At 40.4% G+C, this 17,430-nt stretch overlaps 2 protein-coding genes across 11 annotated transcripts in view; one reads left to right on the forward strand and one right to left on the reverse strand.

Annotated features, from left to right (window-relative positions):
• SEC24C (SEC24 homolog C, COPII coat complex component) overlaps nucleotides 1-17,430 on the reverse strand; it is a 647,635-nt gene that overhangs the window by 508,878 nt on the left and 121,327 nt on the right. The window lies entirely within an intron of this gene.
• Nucleotides 1-17,430, forward strand: part of PPP3CB (protein phosphatase 3 catalytic subunit beta) — a 102,009-nt gene that overhangs the window by 25,956 nt on the left and 58,623 nt on the right. For all 10 annotated transcript variants that reach the window (XR_004372097.2, XR_004372096.2, XR_004372095.2 and 7 more), the window contains exons 3-5: nucleotides 1,090-1,214; nucleotides 7,342-7,453; nucleotides 15,098-15,243. Coding sequence is in view for 6 of the 10 variants with exons in the window: in XM_032768706.2 (XP_032624597.1) it covers nucleotides 1,090-1,214; nucleotides 7,342-7,453; nucleotides 15,098-15,243 (383 nt within the window). In the remaining 4 variants the exon portion in view is untranslated. The remainder of the gene's footprint in view (nucleotides 1-1,089; nucleotides 1,215-7,341; nucleotides 7,454-15,097; nucleotides 15,244-17,430) is intronic.

Here is a 17,430-nt window from a genome sequence, read left to right on the forward strand (position 1 = left end):
AATGGGTTGAGACCAACGTGATAAAACTGTTGTGTATAATTTAGTACAACAGATAGGACCTGATCCAGTTGGAAAGTTTGAAATGACTCTTGTTTTTGAAAAGATACTGTAATGCTTTCAGGCTCTGACCCGTCACAGACCATATTTGGCTTGGATAAAGATGATACTTTAATCTTTTAAACTTTTTTATTTTTAAAGACACAAATAACCAGATAGAAAATATATTATTTACATTATATAGCTGCCATTCAGAGTGAATACAAATTGATTATTTATGGGATTTTTTTCAGATATTTTAAATGTTTAAATTAAATACATTTTTCTTTTAAAAATAAACCTATTGATGATTTCAAATTCAATTTAACCTATGTTTAGGTCAAACTTATTATACTCTTATTAAATCATTACAATTGAATTAAAAAAATAATTTAGTAGTACATGTTTTCTGCCAAAGTCTTCAAGAAAGTCAATCTATTGAACTGGTGGAAGTCATTGACTAATTACTTGGAACCAGAGTTTGTTGAATTGTTAAACCAGCTTTTGAAAGCAGTCACCTCTTCTGCAGGTGTAGAGAGAATACTGTCTTCATTTCGGTTTATTCATCTGGTTCACTTCAATGAATAGCTCATTCAGAGTTGAGAGACCAATTGGGAATTGAAAAAAAAGCAGGAGAGCTTGTCTTCCTCTCCCAATCTGTCAATAAAAATGAAGTAGGAGGAGATGAGTTCTGAAATCTTGACAAACTTGGTGACCAGAAATAATCAGTTCAATTCACTAATTGCTGGTAAAACTTCCTTTGTTTAAAAAGTCAGTCAATTTTACATGTAAAATGTGTTTTGATAAACTTTTTTGAACTATAAAAATAATAAATGGGATTTTTTTTTTGTTTTTTGCTGACAAGTAGGAAATACCAAATTTAGTGTAAAGGCTATATTTAGTTTTATATCAACATATTTTATTGTTTACCAGTCAAGAAGAATGAACCTTTCTTTAGGAAAATATGTTGTATCTCTAAGTTAGTTTATAAATTTGTCATATTTTCCATAAATAAGAGACTTCTTGTTCATTTAAACAGTATTTTTGTTTCAGTGTGTGGTGATGTTCATGGCCAGTTCTTTGATCTAATGAAGCTGTTTGAAGTTGGAGGATCACCAGCTAATACAAGATACCTCTTCCTTGGTGACTATGTAGACAGAGGTTATTTTAGTATAGAGGTAACTGTATACATTAATTTGTTCTGTCCTAAACCTTACTGTAAGAAAACATTTTTTATCTTCTTGTAAAATACACAGTTCTTCTGACCTCTGAATGTGAATTCTTCCTTGCCATGCTTCATCCCATCCCAAAGACGTGTTGACCAAGAGATACTGACTAGTGCGTCAGCCTGCCCTTTTGGAACTTTTGACTATAACAGTGTTTAAAAGAGAACTGGATAAATTCATGGAGGTTAAGGAATGGTGTCCCGAGACTGTGTTTGTCAGAGGGTGGAGATGGATGGCAGGAGAGAGATCACTTGATCATTACCTGTTAGATTCACTCCCTCTGGGGCACTTGGTATTGGCCACTGGTAGACAGGATACTGGGCTAGATGGACCTTTGATCTGACCCAGTACGGCTGTTCTTATGTAACTAGCAGCCCTACTGATTTTCCTGCCTTCCCATAGCCATCTTTGCAGAGGATGGACTATAGGGCATCTGTAGCGTTCACAATCTATGCTGCTCTATTAACATGTAGCCAGGGGCACTAAGTATGTTGTATGTATCCTTTTGATTCTGAAATTAGAATATAAGAACATAATTCTCTCAAGTTTCATTGGTCCAGGAGTTTGGAAGTGTTGGAGAATTGGTTCAGAAAGAGTTGGATGGTAGAATTTAACTTGACAGTATCTTTACATTTTAATGTTAATTTAAAAAAAATTGACACAAATTAAGTTGTAAATATATTTGTGAGCATCGCTTTTTAAGTAGTCCTGTGCTAGGGCATGATGCATGCTATTTTGTAGTGTTTTAAAATTGTAATGTTTCAGAAGCAGTATGCATATGTGTACCATTCAGGTGTGTGCACAGAGCTGTTTTGCTTTGTTAGGTATAATAAGCAAAAGATAATGCAGTGGTGCCTCAGAAATCAACATATAAAGAAAAGCTAAAATGAAAGATGCTCTCCACAGCATTCCTTGAATCTTCATGACCTGTTTTGGTTGATTAGAGAAATCCTTCTGCGTATAATGTAAACACTGTTCTTGACAGATGTGACGGCTGTATTTGCATCCTTGCAGAACATCTGGAAACAATGTATCTTAAAACATTGGACCTTATTCAAGCTTTACAACCACAAGAACTATGAAGTGCTTTGGAGATGGGACTATATTCAGTATTTAATAAAAGCAGACTCATTTTATCCCCGCAGGCATTGGGGACTTTTTTTCTTTTTAATAATATGCTTGTGATATTAGCTAGTATAATCTTTAAAAAAAAAAAACACTCAATAGTTCCGTAAAAAGACTTGCCTTTTTCCCATAGAATGACTTTGCCTGTTCATTGCTGTACAGAGGTGGCTACTAATGGATCAGCACAGTTCATAGTTGGGTATTGTGACTGGAGCAGGATTGGCTGAAAGCATGGGAAGGGCTATGCTTTGTGGACCTATGCAAGGGAGTGAAGAAGTATTAAAATACACCTCCACCTCTGAAATATCCGTGGTAGGTGTGTTTGGTTATCTACACAGCTTATTCCAGTTTGACCTGGTCTTTTAAAAATTATGTTTGATCAACTTTAAATCTCTAGCTTGTGTCTGTAATCTTTGTAATAAAATGTTCAGTCTGATAGAAAAATGCTTGTCTTTATTTAATTTTGTGCTCAGAGACTATTCCAAAGACTTCATTTTGAGACATGGTGTATGTTCAGTAACTCATGAGATAATGGTAAATTAGTTTAAAACAGTCTAGAGCGGATACATAGTCCTTAGAATCATAAGATTAGGGTTGGAAGAGACTCCAGCAGGTCATTTAGTCCAACTCCTGCTCAAAGCAGGACCAAGTGCAATTAAGCATCCAGCCAAGGTTTTGTCAAGCCGGGCCTTAAAAACTCTAAGAATGGAGATTACACCATCTGCCTAGTAACCCATTCAGTGCTTCACCACTCGTAGGTGAAATAATGTTTCCTAAATACTCAACCTAGACCTCCCTGAAAACTGAGACCATCTGTTCTTGTTGTCATCTGCCCAGAGAGAAGCCTAGCTCATCTTTGGAGACGCCCCCGTCAGTAGTTGAAGGCTGCTATAAATCCCTACTCCCATTCTTCACTCGCAGACAAACAAGCCCCGTGTCTCAGTCCTCTCATAAGTCATGTGCCCTAGCCTCCTAATAATTGTTGTTGCCTCGTCTGGACCCTCTTGAGTTTGTCCACATCCCTTCTGTGGTGGGGGACCCAACTGGCACAAATACTCAGGTGTGGCCTCATCAGTGTCTAATAGAGGGAAGATATCACTTCTCTCAATCTGTGGCACTGTGCTCCGACTAATACTGCCCAATATGCATTGGCCTTCTTGCAACAAGGGCACACTGCTGACGTCGACCACTTCTCGTCCACTGTATATCCCCAGCTCTTTTTGCAGAACTGCCAACTTAGCAATCCAGTCAGCCTGTGCGGTGCATGGATTCTTCTTCTTAATGTCAGACTCTCGATGCGCTTATAGATTCTCTTTTGGCCCAATCCTCCATTTGCTGGATCACTCTGGACTATCCCTCCTCAAGATATCTACGTCCCTCAGACAGCTTAGGTCTTCTGCGAATTGCTGAAGGTGCAATTATTCCATATCCAGATCATTAATAAGATGTTGAACAAAACGGGCCCAGGGTGACGACTTGGGGCCCCACTTGACGACCAGGTGTCCAACTAGAGATGGAGCTGTTGATCCACTACTGTTAGCCCGACAATCTAGGCATATTTCTATCCACCAAGCCCATTTGGCGCTCATAATAGGCACTGTCATAAACAGATCGTTAAGGGGTAATCCTCTTTACCTGTAAGGGTTAAAAAGTTCGACCGTAAGTGCCTAATGCTGACACCTGACCGAGGGACCAACTGGGAGAGCAGATCGTTTCGAGTAAGGAGGAGGGAGTATTTCCTAGATGTTAGGAGTTTTCAGTTTCCATGACCAGAGGTTAACAGATTACAAGGATAACCAGGCCTCTTATAGAGTTAGTAAGTTTTAGAAAGGAGGAAAAGTAGATTTGGTTTATTTTCTCTTGTAACTTGGTCTTGGTACCATTAAGGGAATTATCAAATTTGGATGTTTCCTTGTATATAAGTTTTCTGCCAGGGGAACATCCTCTGTGTTTTGTCATCTGTTGTCTGTGAGATAGTACTAAGCGTAAAGTACTATCTCCAGAATGAGTTGTCTCTTTTACCTTTCTTTTCTTTATTAAAAAGAACCTTTTTTCTAATTCTTTGATATTTCCTTTTTTTAGATCCAGGGGTTGGATCTGCATCCTCCAGGAGTGTGGGGAGAAAGGAAGGGAGATGGTTAATTTCTTCCTTGTGTTAGGATCAGGGGTTTGGATCTGTGTCCCGGGAACTGGGAAGGTTTCTGCAGCTACCCAAGGAAGGGAGCTGCTGGTGAATTGGTGGCAGCGATACCAGATCTAAGCTGGTAATTAAGCTTAGAAGTGTCCATGCAGGTCCCCACATCTGTACCCTAAAGTTCAGAGTGGGGAAGGAACCTTGACAAGCACTCAGACTGGAGTCTGAAGGCAGAACCCACTTTATACAGTATAGACAGATGGCCCTAACTTTTAATATTGAAGGGCGAGTCCTGTGGAAACTAATGGTTCCAGCATAAAGGTAGTTGAAGCTATTGGATCAAGATGAAATTGACCTGAAAATTGTCTGTACTGCACTTCCATACTAAAAGTAAAGTGGCTTTAAGAGTTTTGTGAGTCACACTGGGCCACCCCTCACTTATTTTAAAACAAAAAGGATAGAAATGCAGAAAAGGTACTGCTACAACAATTGTGTGTTATTGAAAGGGATTTTTTTGGTTTTGTACATACTGTCTGCTGTATAGAGAAATGTATTTTTACTACTGCATGAATTGACATTAAAGTGCAAATTTCCAGTGGCTTGGTTAAATAACTCCTAAATGCATATAAATGACTAAAGAATCAAAAGGAAGCTACCGTTTTGCCAGTCTCTTCTCTTACCAATATTTATTTGCTCATTTAATGTACAAATTTACTTAGTGAATAATATTTACTTTTTAAATTTGTAAAACTCTTTAGCCTCTATCCTTATCTGTTGATTAGTACGTCCTTTGTTACAAACTGTCAGTATTTCCTTTGTTAGTACTTCCTTTGTTACAAACTGGACTGCTGGCTGGGAAGCATTAATAAAGTGTTAATATTCTTTGAAATACAGTAGAACAACTTATAGCTATGGAAATATTGAAAGACTGGCAGGTAGTTTTGTTTAATATACATCTTTCTTTCTGTTAAGGTTTGTTTTGCTGTCAGATATTTGAATTAATCTTTGGGGTCTTTATGTTAAAAAGTATTTTGGAATATATTTCACAGTAAATATATCTTTTAAAAAAATTTGAAGTATCCTTTTTATGTGTGAATACACGCTTGCTATTCCCCCAAAAACTGTTTTTTGTTTTTTTTAAATAGGAGACTAGAGTGAATGATAGATTTAGACTTGTTCTTAGTCTTTAAAAGAAAAAAATCAAATAAAAATAGCCTCTAAATCAGGTTGGTGTAGTTTGAAATTTATTTTTTCCTCTATGCTCAGTCTAAAAAGTGCATTAGAATAATAAACAAACTGTAAGCCCCAGATTGTCAGCGTTCTTGTCTTAGGTAGTAATGGATCTTAAATTAAAGGAGTTTTTCCCCCTAATAATCTTCTGAAAATAGGGGGAGTACCATATATACTCATTCATAAGCTGAATATTTTTGGTAAAAAAAGTGACACATCAAAGAGCAGGGGTCGGCTTATAAAAGGGTCTACAGCAAAATTTGATGATTTTAAACTCTCTGGCAGGGGTCGGCAATCTATGGCACATGAGCTGATTTCCCATGGCACGCCGCTGCCAGCCAGGGTCCCGGCCGCCTGCCGCGCTCAGCCTGCTGTCGGCCTGGATGGACAGAACCGCAGACTGGCAGCGGGCTCAGCCGTTCAGCCCGCTGCTGGCCTGGGATCCCAGCCGCCACTTTGTTCAGCCTGCTGCCAGTCTGGGGTTCCATCCGCCATCCCCTGTAAATGTAAGGTGTATTATTGGCATGTGAAACCCTAAAATACTGTGAATAAATGAAGACTTGGCACACCTCTTCTGAAAGGTTCCTGACCCTTGCTCTATGGAATCATTGAATTGAATATCTAATACATTGTCCTTTTGTTTACCTGGAGCGTCTGCAGGCATGGATCCCCTCAGCTCCCTGTGGCCGCAGTTTGCCGCTCCTGTTGGCTGGAAACAGTGAACCACGGCCACAGGGAGCTAAGGGGCTCCATGCCTGCAGATGCTCCAAGTAAACAAAATGTCCTGACCTGCCAGCGGCTTACCCTGATGGGCTGGGAGCCAAAATTTTCCAACTCCTGAAGTATAGGGTCGGCTTATGAAAGGGTCGTACAGTTTTTGCTATTTTTACCTATCCATTTTGGGGGGTCGGCTTATAAACGAATGGGCTGATGAACAAGTATGTACGGTATGTTTCTTCCTATAATTGCAGTAGTGGTAAAATAAAGCTCATTACTGTGATTTCACTGTATACTAAGTCTGATAATTGAGTAAGAATTAATTCCAACTTTGCTAAATCACTAGTGTTTATTAACAAATTGTTTGTTTTTAAAAATAAAAAGGGCAGAATAATCTCTAGGTGTTCTGGATATAGCTGTTTTAAACATAAGCTTTTTTCTATCATTGCTTCAGTTTTTACCAAAAAACCGCAACAAAACTCTGTTACTCTGCCAAATAATCTCTAGAATCTTTACTTTGAGGTCAGATTGTATGAACAATAGATGTCTCTGCAGATAAACCAAATATCAGTATCTTTTTATCAGTGAACATCCAATGAAGTACATATTTTTCCTGAGGCCTGTTTTTAACTGTTTTTTGAGGAAAGTAAAAACTTGCTTGCTGAATTTGTCATCTGAATCAGGAGAGCAATGTTATGAAATGATCCTCACTGTCAATATTTGAAATAGTACCTTGAAGTGGCTAATGTTTGAAGCCATTGTTAATGTTCTTCTACTTTATAAGGGGACAGTGTTTTTGTTGTTAGCAACCTTTCTATAAAAATTATTGTAAATTAATTTGTTTTATCATTGGATACGTTTGTTTTTCAACAGTGTGTGTTATACTTATGGGTCTTGAAGATTCTGTATCCAAATACATTATTTCTTCTGAGAGGCAACCATGAATGTAGACATCTCACAGAATATTTTACCTTTAAGCAAGAATGTAAGTACCGTATCGGAATATAGTATTGGGTTACTACCAAACTAGTATTTTCCATTCTGTGTTACAATTATCTCTTGAGAAAACTTTCTAAAAATGCTATTAAGGGTCTGCTCCTGCAAACATTCTCCTGCATAGTTATATTGACTTAAATGGAACTACGAGCAAATATAAGCATGGAGGGAGCAAGTGTGTGCAGAACTGGACTCTGTAAAAGTACATCTTATAGTCTATTTGTATATTCTATCCATGCAGCTTTTAAAATCTTTTGAGGTTTAATTTTTATGGAAATGTATGTGGAAAATCAGCGCAAAAATCTTTGGCCTTGTCACTAAAAGATCTGAAACTCGCCATTTATACCTTATTATTTTATATAGTAGGCTGTACTGCATGATTTTAAATTATTTTCACTTTTCAGGATTATTTAACACTTTTAAAAATAGTTATAACCAGGGTGAATTTGATTTAGATCAAATTGATTTAAATCACTAGTCAGGAAGACTCGATTTAATCATGGATTTCTACATAAAAGTGCATTCTTGTTCATTATTATGACCTTAATACATATTCTTCATAACTCAGAGATAGATGCAGGTTTCATTTTTAGAAGATACACACTATACATTTTTAAAGTGATTTATTTTGAAAACTTTTCAGATTAGTTTTACAGCTATATCAGAAAATGAATGATTATTTGGTTATTTCATTCATCAAAGGTAATTGAAGCAGGGCACATCCCAATGACTTCATAAATATCTATCTCCAATTCAACAGGTTAATCATCAGTATTTGGAGGATTGTCATGCCATGCTGTATTAGGAGGAGAACACCACCAGATAGACATTTAAATTGTTTTATTTAACTAAAACAATGTTATATATTCTGGAGTTTTTACTTCAACAACAAACATAATATTTTAACAAAATAAGCATATGAATTTTTGAATTTAGTTAAACATTCAAGTTCTTTAAAATCAGGTTTGTTTTTGTTAAAATTGTTTTTAACTAAAATAGTTAAATGAAATATTTTTTTAAAAAAATAAATCAACTATGTCAGTCATAACAACATGAGAAATTTAAAATATTGTCTTCTGCAGCTAACTCAGTCATCTTCACCTTCATTTTCCTTTTTGTTCATAATCTGGAAAAGAAAAACAAGCTTTCCTGCTTTTTCAGGTCCCAAACAGTTTCTCAATTTGGAACTGAAGTCTTTGACTAGGAGGTGCATCAAATGAGCACTGCAACCGTATGTTAGTAGCTTAGGACTCTCTTCTAAATAATTTCTTGTCATCTTGGATACATTTGCAGCATTGTCTGTGACCAGGCTGCATACTAGACATTTTAATTTTTCCCCACAGTTTGTTATAGCTTTTACTGCTGCTACTTGTAAATATTCTGTTGTGTATCCATTTCCTGATGTATCAATTATTTCTGTAAGGAAGACATTCCCTTCTTCTGTTGTCACACAAGCACGTACAACAGGATCATCATGGACATTGCTTCACCCATCAAGACTCAAGTTAACAATTTTACCCTCTAGACCTTTTGCACACTGCTCGATTTCTGTTTCATACACTTTATCCAGCAATTTGCCTGTGACATCTGTTCTGTTGGGTGAACTGTAGCCTGGTCTTAATGACTGAATTGTGTAAATGAAGTGTGGGTTCACAATCATACAGAAAGGAGAGTTTGTTGCATAAATAGACGGGGCAGTTTTTTCATCAATTACCTCTTTTTTTGTAATCTGCTGGTTCTTCTTTGAGTGATTGTTCACATCCATTCCAATTAGCTGTGCGTGCACTGCGAGCATGGATGTCCTGTTGAGACGGCAGGGGAGCCCCCTAGAGTGATGCCCTTATGACGGTGTATATAGCACCCTGCTGGCCCGACTCCTCTTCGGTTCCTTCTTACCATCCGTGGCGGCATTGGAACGTTCTCTCTCGCTTGCGAGTGATCCTTTAGCCTTTCAGTCTTCTAGTTAGTTGTTCTTAGATAGTTATCAGTTAGTTAAATACCAATTTATTCAGGTGTCTGGAAGCTAGTTCCAGCACCAGTCTTAGTCTGAGGAGGATTCTGCAAGCCCAGGGTTTCAAAGCTTGTGCCACGTGCTGCAAGTCTATGCTCAATAGCGACCCCCATGACTCCTGTCTCTGGTGTCTGGGAGAGGCTCATCAGGCAGAGTGCTGCAAAATCTGCAAGGTCTTCAAACCACACACTAAGAAAGAAGGACTTTCACCTTAAGCAGTTGCTCATGGAGGCTGTGTTACAACCACCAGCCTCAGACTGACCAGCACCAGGCCTGGCTTGCTCAGTGCAAAGTGCCCTGGCAACGCAAATCGCCGACACCGAGACAGGATGACCAACCTCTGCACTGGTTGACCTCTCCTGCACCAACTAAGCATCACAAGAAAGGAGAAAGAGGGTGCTCTCCCCAAAGAGCTGCCAAGGCACTCAGAGAGGCTACCGGCATGCAAAGACAGGTTGTGGGCCCAAGCCAAGAACTGGCACTGTCAACTCCTGTGCCACAGGCCCTGTTGAGTCCAGTACCCAGCGAGTTCAGTGCCGATGAATGTCTGGAGGAGGTCCTGAAGCACCCCTCCACGCCTGACACTTTCGAGGCAGCGCAAGACCTCATTGAGCTGTTGGCGCCAAATCCCCTCCCTTGCAGGGAGAAGCCTTTGGCGTTGCCTAAGAGGGTGTAATCCAGAGGGAAGCTGGCAGTGGTGCGCCACTCAAGGTCACCATCTTGGCACTGCTCATTCCCATTCGAGCTCGGTGTCCCACTACTCCCCAGCACCTGGAACCCAATGCAAGATTACGGCACTGGAGGCGAATGTACCCGCGGTGACTACACGCCAGTCTACAACACCATCAGTCGCCCGGCACTGGAGCGCAGTACCAGCAACCTCACCGGCACCGAGTGAGAGGCACCGGTCCCGGTCCCAAGACTCCCCAGTACCTTTCGCGGTCCCAGTCAGCCAGGCACTGCTCCCCGGCTCGCACCTCGTGGCACCATACAGCCACTCAACATTCGGCACCACTCTGGTCCTCTCCGTTTGGCATCCTCTGGCTCCAAGGCCAGCTCCGGTCGCTCCAGCTATAGCAGACATCGAACTGTGGCCAGCAGAGAGTCCCACTCAGCATGGCAGCCACAGTGGCCTCCTCTGGATCTGGCCTTTCTGGACCCCATGGGCCTACTATCAGCAATAGGGCATCATCTCCAGAGCCTCCAGGTCTGGGCACTCCATGCGATGCCATTCTAAGTTGCTACACAGGCGATCCTTAATAGACATAACTTCAACTCTTCGACGACTGTGTCCAAGTTTAAGGATTGCTTGCCTCAGGACTTGCACTCAGAGTTGCTGTGTTAATCGAGGAAGGAAAGGTGGTAGCTAAGACTTCGCTACAAGCCTCCCTCGATTCAGCTGCCACTGCGGCAAGAACCATTGCCTCAGGGGCAATTATGTGACGCTCAGCATGGCTCCGGGTGTCAGGCCTCCCTCCAGAGGTCCAGAACACCTTCCAGGACCTCCCCTTTGAGGGCTTGGGCCTTTTCTCGGAGCAAACAGACTCCAGGCTGCATGGCCTTAAGGACTCCAGGGCCACCCTGAAGTCACTAGGGATGCATACGCCTTCAACCCAGAGAGCCCTTCAGGCCTCAGCCTCCACAGCAGAGGCAGTATCAACCCCGCCCCAGACAAGAGCCGTATTGAAGGTGGGGCAGAAACAACAGGTGTAGACAGCAGAATAATATGCCTAACAAAGGCCAGAATAAACCCCAGCCCGGAAACAAGGTTTTTGAAGCCACCCTCAAGGATAGTGTACCAACCCAGTATCTGGATCCATCCCCTCTGCTTTTAAACTGGCTATCCCACTTTTACCATGCGTGGTCCCGTATAATATCGGACGGCTGGGTCCTACACACGGTACAGGTGGGATACTCCCTCCAATTCTCCTCCATCCCTCCCACCCACTTTCCCCATCCCTCTTCAGGGACATCTCTCATGAGCAACTCCTTATGCAGGAGGTCTGTTTGCTCCTTGAGATAGGGGCAGTGGAGAAGGTTCCACAGGAGCTAAGGGGAAAGGAGTTTTATTCCCGTTACTTCCTAATCCCCAAGGCAAAGGGGTTCTCTGACCCATTTTAGACCTTCGCAGACTCCACGAATTTATGGTTAAACTCCGGTTCCGCATGGTCTCCCTAAACACTATAATCCCATCACTGGATCCGGAAGATTGGTATGCTGCCCTTGACATGAAGAACGCCTATTTCCACATAACCATCCGTCCGGCGCACTGCCGCTTTCTCCGCTTTGTCATAAATCAACATCACTACCAGTTCATGGTTCTCCCATTTGGCTTGTCCACAGCCCCCTGAGTGTTCACGAAATGCATGGTGGTCTCAGCAGGTCATATCACATGCACTAGTGGTCAATCAGATTGGACATCATACAATCAATCTTCCAAAGGTGGGGTTATCCCCAAGTTGACCTCTTTGTCACCAAGAGCAACACACAGTGCCCTCAGTTCTGCTCATTCCAAAACCACAGTCCGGGCTCGATTGCCGATGTGTTCCTAATATCATGGGGCAAGGGGCTGAAGTATGCCTTCCTTCCTATCCCGCTGGTCCACCAGGTTCTTCTCAGAATTCGCAGGGACAGGGCAACGGTAATCATGATTGCCCTATCCTGGCTGTGGCAGCATTGGTACACGACTCTCCTAGAGCTGTTGTAGAGACCCCGATAGCCCTGCCCCTCTACCCGGATCTGATCACGCAGGACCATGGGTGCTTTCTCCACCCGAACCTTCAGTCTCTACGTCTCATAGCTTGGAAACTCCATGGCTAAATCCCATGGAGAGCCAGTGCTCTCAATCAATGAGACAGATTCTCCTCGGTAGTAGGAAACTTTCCACTAGGACTACCTACCTGACAAAGAGGAAAAGGTTTTCCTGCTGGTGTGAACCCTTGTGCCTTCAGCCACTCCAGGTTCATATCCCAGTTATTTTGGACTAATTCCTATACCTTAACCAACAGGGTCTGTCCCTTTTGTCCACCTGGTGGCCATGTCAGCTTTCCATCCAGGGGAGTCTGGGCGCTTTTTGTTTTAAAATCCCATGTTCAGGTGATTCCTCAAAGGGCTGGAGAGGGTGTTCCCATATTCTAGCCCACCAGTTCCAACCTGGAATCTGAACCTGGTCCTCTCCAAACTCATTAGCCCCCTGTTTAAGCCCCTGGCCACTTCTTCCATCCTCTACTTTTCTTGGAAGGTGGCATTCCTGGTGGCCATTAGATTGGCAAGGAAGGTGTCCAAGATGAGAGCTCTCACTTCCAAACCCCCTTACACGGTGTTTCATAAGAACAAGGTGCAGCTTATACCGCACACCAAATTCCTTCCGAAGGTAGTCTCCCAATTCCACATGGGACAGGACATTTGCTTGCTGGTGTTCTTTCCAAAACCCCACATGAGCCCGAGACACTGCAGCCTACACACTCTGGATGTCCGAAGAGCCTTAGCGTTCTACATAAAGAGCACAAAACCTTTCCGCAAATCAACACAATTGTTCGTTGCCATAGCCGATAGAATGCATGGCCTTCCAGTCTCTGCACAACGCATATCGTCCTGCTTCATGGACCGCATTAGCACATGCTATGAGATGGCCAAGGTCCCATCCCCAGCGATTGCGGCGCATTCGACCAGATCACAGGCATCTTCGACTGCCTTTCTGGCTCAGGTCCCTGTCCAGGAGATCTGCAGGGCAGCCTCGTGGTCCTCAGTGCACACGTTTACAGCTCACTATGCTGTCAACCAACTGGCCAGAGATGATGCGGTGGTCACCAGAGCTGTTCTTCAATCAATCATTCCATGACTCCTACCCTCCTCCAATGGTAAGCTTGCAGGTCACCTTATTGGAATGGACGTGAACAATCAGTCGAAGAAGAAAAGACAAGTTACTTACCTCTCGTAACTATTCTTCGAGATGTGTTGTTCACGTCCATTACAACACCCACGCCCCTTCCCCTCTGTCTGAGCCAATGGCAAGAAGGAACTGAGGGAGGTTGGGCTGGCAGAGTACTACATACACTGCCATAAGGGTGCCACTCTAGGGGGCTCCCCTGCTGTCCCAACAAGAGCTGCTAAGGGGTAAATTTTCCGACGTCCATGCACGTGGTGCGCACACACCTAATTGTAATGGACGTGAACAACACAGCTTGAAGAACAACAGTTACTTATCTGTGGTTGTTTCTGGATGATGGAGATTATATTTTCTTTTTGCTACAGGTGATACTGTGGCTATGTGATGTACATGTTGTGACGGAAACACTGTCATTTTCAGATAACTCTGAAACTATAGAAAATGATGTTGATCTTGAAGGTGGATAGTCTTCAGAATCCTGTATGTTGAGGATGGATTCTCCTAAACAAAATAAATCAGTGCAGTTATTTAATTATTACCGTACTGCTCATTTACTATTACTCATTGCATTCACTGACACTCAGTACTACTTTAAAGGTGAAATTGTAAAAGGAAGATCTATTTCAGCTATTTATTTTTTATCACATCTCTAGTACCATAGAGTAACGACTATATTTTTTGCTCAAACATGAGAATTCAAGAATAGTCCAGAAGGAAGACAGGTAGTCCTTAAGAAAGAGGTATGAAATAAAAAAGGTTACCAACCTGAAGATTCTGCAAGTTCAGACATGTTCCTTTCATCATCTTCAGCGCAGCTTCCTCCTGAGAAAGAACACTTCTCATGATGTTGTTTCATTTGGGCAACCAGGCCTTGCATTTCTTTATTGCGCTGTTTGCATTTTGCATGCATGCCTGTCTTACCCACAGGTAGAGGAACTTCATTAAAATATTCCCTAACTGGGTCCCTTACGGCCCGTGTACACAAATTTGCAGAGGGACAATAGGGTTGAAGTCTGTTACTTCTCACCTCTCTATGTTTATTTATCTAAAACCATTTTTGCTGTTAACAAGCATGTTATCTCTGGAGGCACAAATCCACAGTTTAAGAACTGCAAAACTAAGCATCTCTGATGCTATCTTCTAGATTGAGCACTGAGTCTCATTGGGTAGATATAAATTATTTAGGTTAATCTTTCTACAGAAGTCCCTGGAACTCCATAAGATTGAGTCCCTAATCCATGAACTACTGGAACTCATTTACAAAACTTTTCTTAGACATTACATGAATATATTGTCTCATATTATAGAATTAGACTTTATAATCCGTATTCCATGAAGAGATATCTTTGAGCAATAATGTATCTTAATTAAAACTATCTTTAGATAGGTTTTTCCCTCAAAAAGCATTTTATCAAAAAAATCCGATTTGAATAAAAACAGCGCGATTTTTAATATTTTTTAAAAATATCATTGATTTTTGTCCACCTTGGTTATAAAACTTTGTCCATATTTTATATTTGAGGAGGAAGAAGGAAGTATAAGTTTAAAGTTTTGGAAAGGAATTTTTCTCGAATCAGCTCTGCCTATGTCTTGATTTTTAAGCTTATTAAAATGTGCCATTTTTCTATTTTTAGTATTTGTCATATAAAAATGTTTTTAAATTTGAAAGCACCAATAAAGCAGTTTCTTCATGTTGTGTATGTCTTAATGATTTGTTTTTTCTTCTTCTACAGGTAAAATAAAGTATTCAGAAAGAGTCTATGATGCTTGTATGGAAGCTTTTGATTGCCTCCCTCTTGCTGCACTTTTAAACCAACAGTTTCTTTGTGTTCATGGTGGACTTTCACCAGAAATAAACACACTAGATGACATTAAGAGAGTGAGTATGTTTGTGTATTTCTTAAAAAGTGGGGGTGTGGGATTTGTGAGACTGCTTTCAAATGTCACTCTTTGAAAATGTCAGTGTATTAGTTTCTAGTTTTTACTGGCTCTTTCTAAGCACAAAACAGGATCCAGACACTTGGATTGAGGGGCAGGCTTTTTATTTCTTTTTTGTTGCAAAGAAGATGGAGAGGCTGAGGGAACTGGGCTTATTTAGTCTTCAGAAGAGAAGAATGAGGGGAGATTTGATAGGAGCCTTCAACTACCTGAAGCGGAGTTCCAAAGAGGATGGAGCTAGGCTGTTCTCGGTGGCAGATGACAGAATAAGAAGCAATGGTCTCAAGTTGCACTGGAGTAGGTCTAAGTTGTATATTAGGAAAAACTGTTTCACTGGGTGGGAGGTGAAGCACTGGAATGGGTTACTTAGGGAGATAGTGGAATCTCCATCCTTAAAGATTTTTAAGGCCCAGCTTGACAAAGCCCTGTCTGGGATGATTTAGTTGGGGTTGGTCCTGTTTTGAGCAAGGGGTTAAACTAGATGACCTCTTGAGGTCTCTTCCAACCCTAATCTTCTATGATTCTATGAGTAATCATGGATTTTATTATCTCAAACACAGACATAATTGCAGTTAAACAACTTAGTTTCTAGAGTAATGTAACTGCACCACGAAATTTAGAGTTTTTTGTCTTTAATTTATGCACACGCTTTAAGTTCTTTACTGGAGAAGGGCTAGAATTCTTAGCATTTTGCAGGATTGAGCTCCTAGAAGCTGTGTTGCCTTAAAAATCAATTGCTATATTAAAGATCAAGTTTAATTTATCCCTCTAAACTTAAACATGAAAAGTCTTTTGGTTCTCGTTAGCTATTATTTATATCAAAGTAAACAAGTTTGTTGTGTTAGTTTAACAGCTTGATGTAGAATTATAATTTAAATACTTATAATTTTTTTATAAAGTTATATCATTTGGCATTTGTTTGCTGTCATTGTCTAACATACTGCCTCTAACTTTTGGCAAAACTTTTGTAATGGGTTTAGATATGAAAGAAGTTTTAGAAATCCACATGACCATTTTGATCTAACTGTCTTGAGTTTATTCAGAAAAGCAAAATTCATACTGAGAACCAGAAATACTTGGTAAAAGCAGAGTTCAGTTTTAAAGTAAGATAGCTCTCACTAAATATAGGTATACCTTGTGAAGAATGTACAAAATGAATCACTCTATAGTTTGATGTGTTTTCTTGTCATCAGAGACTTCTTTTGAAATGTCAGTGTCATTTTAATTTGAAAACTTGTGTGTTGCTATCTTGATAGTGTGGATATATTTTTTTTTCTCAAAAACACCCTTGGACTTTTAAAGTTGAAGTATGATGTAATAGTACAACAATCTGAGTTACTCTTATGGAAAATTGGTAAAGTACTTCTTTGCCTACCAACTTCTTGAAGTGGTCCTATTCATGTGGAAAGTGCTATAGTTATATCAGTAATTGAGGATGAAAATATGTTTTTAAAAAATTATGTACTATTAAATATTTAGTGCATTCCATTAAAATGAAATAATTGATACAAGTGTTACGATATCAAGCCTTCTGTCTGATAACCCCTACTGGTTTGTCAATGGTTTTACCTCACATGGAATGTTGATGTCAGGTGGTGATGATTCTGTCATACTAAAATTTTTAATCTTCTGTTGCTTTTTCTTTGAATATTTCTTTTCAGTTTGCAGTTAACTGACCTTTTTTCATCTGATATCTTGACTGTAGCATTTGGTTCCTCTTTCACAAGAGTGGTATTGATTATTTCAAGTTTTTGCAACATTATCATAAAGTCTGAGGTCAGAAGCATTTTATGCTTGGACTTAAACTTTCTAATTTCAAACTAGTCAACTTGGAATAAAAAAAAATCAGTTTCTGAGGAACCAGTAAGATGCCATTATCTGGTGGAGAATCCATCACTGCTTCTACCAGGTCATCTGCAAGTAAGAAAGGACCTAAAAGGAGATCTTCCTTTACTCTGTGCTGGCAGGTCTTCTTTTAAAAGGGAAAGGGAGGAAGAATCATGTGACTGGTGACAAGCCAAGTGCATGAAAAATGAAAAACCAACTCAATCATGGTTCCTAAAAAATTCCTGGTCTACTTTTTTGTCACTTATGCGTTGTGTGACACCTTTAGGATAAATTGATAACA

The sequence above is a fragment of the Chelonoidis abingdonii genome, chromosome 16 (assembly GCF_003597395.2).
Source record: "Chelonoidis abingdonii isolate Lonesome George chromosome 16, CheloAbing_2.0, whole genome shotgun sequence".
Classification (NCBI taxonomy): Eukaryota; Metazoa; Chordata; order Testudines; family Testudinidae; genus Chelonoidis; species Chelonoidis abingdonii.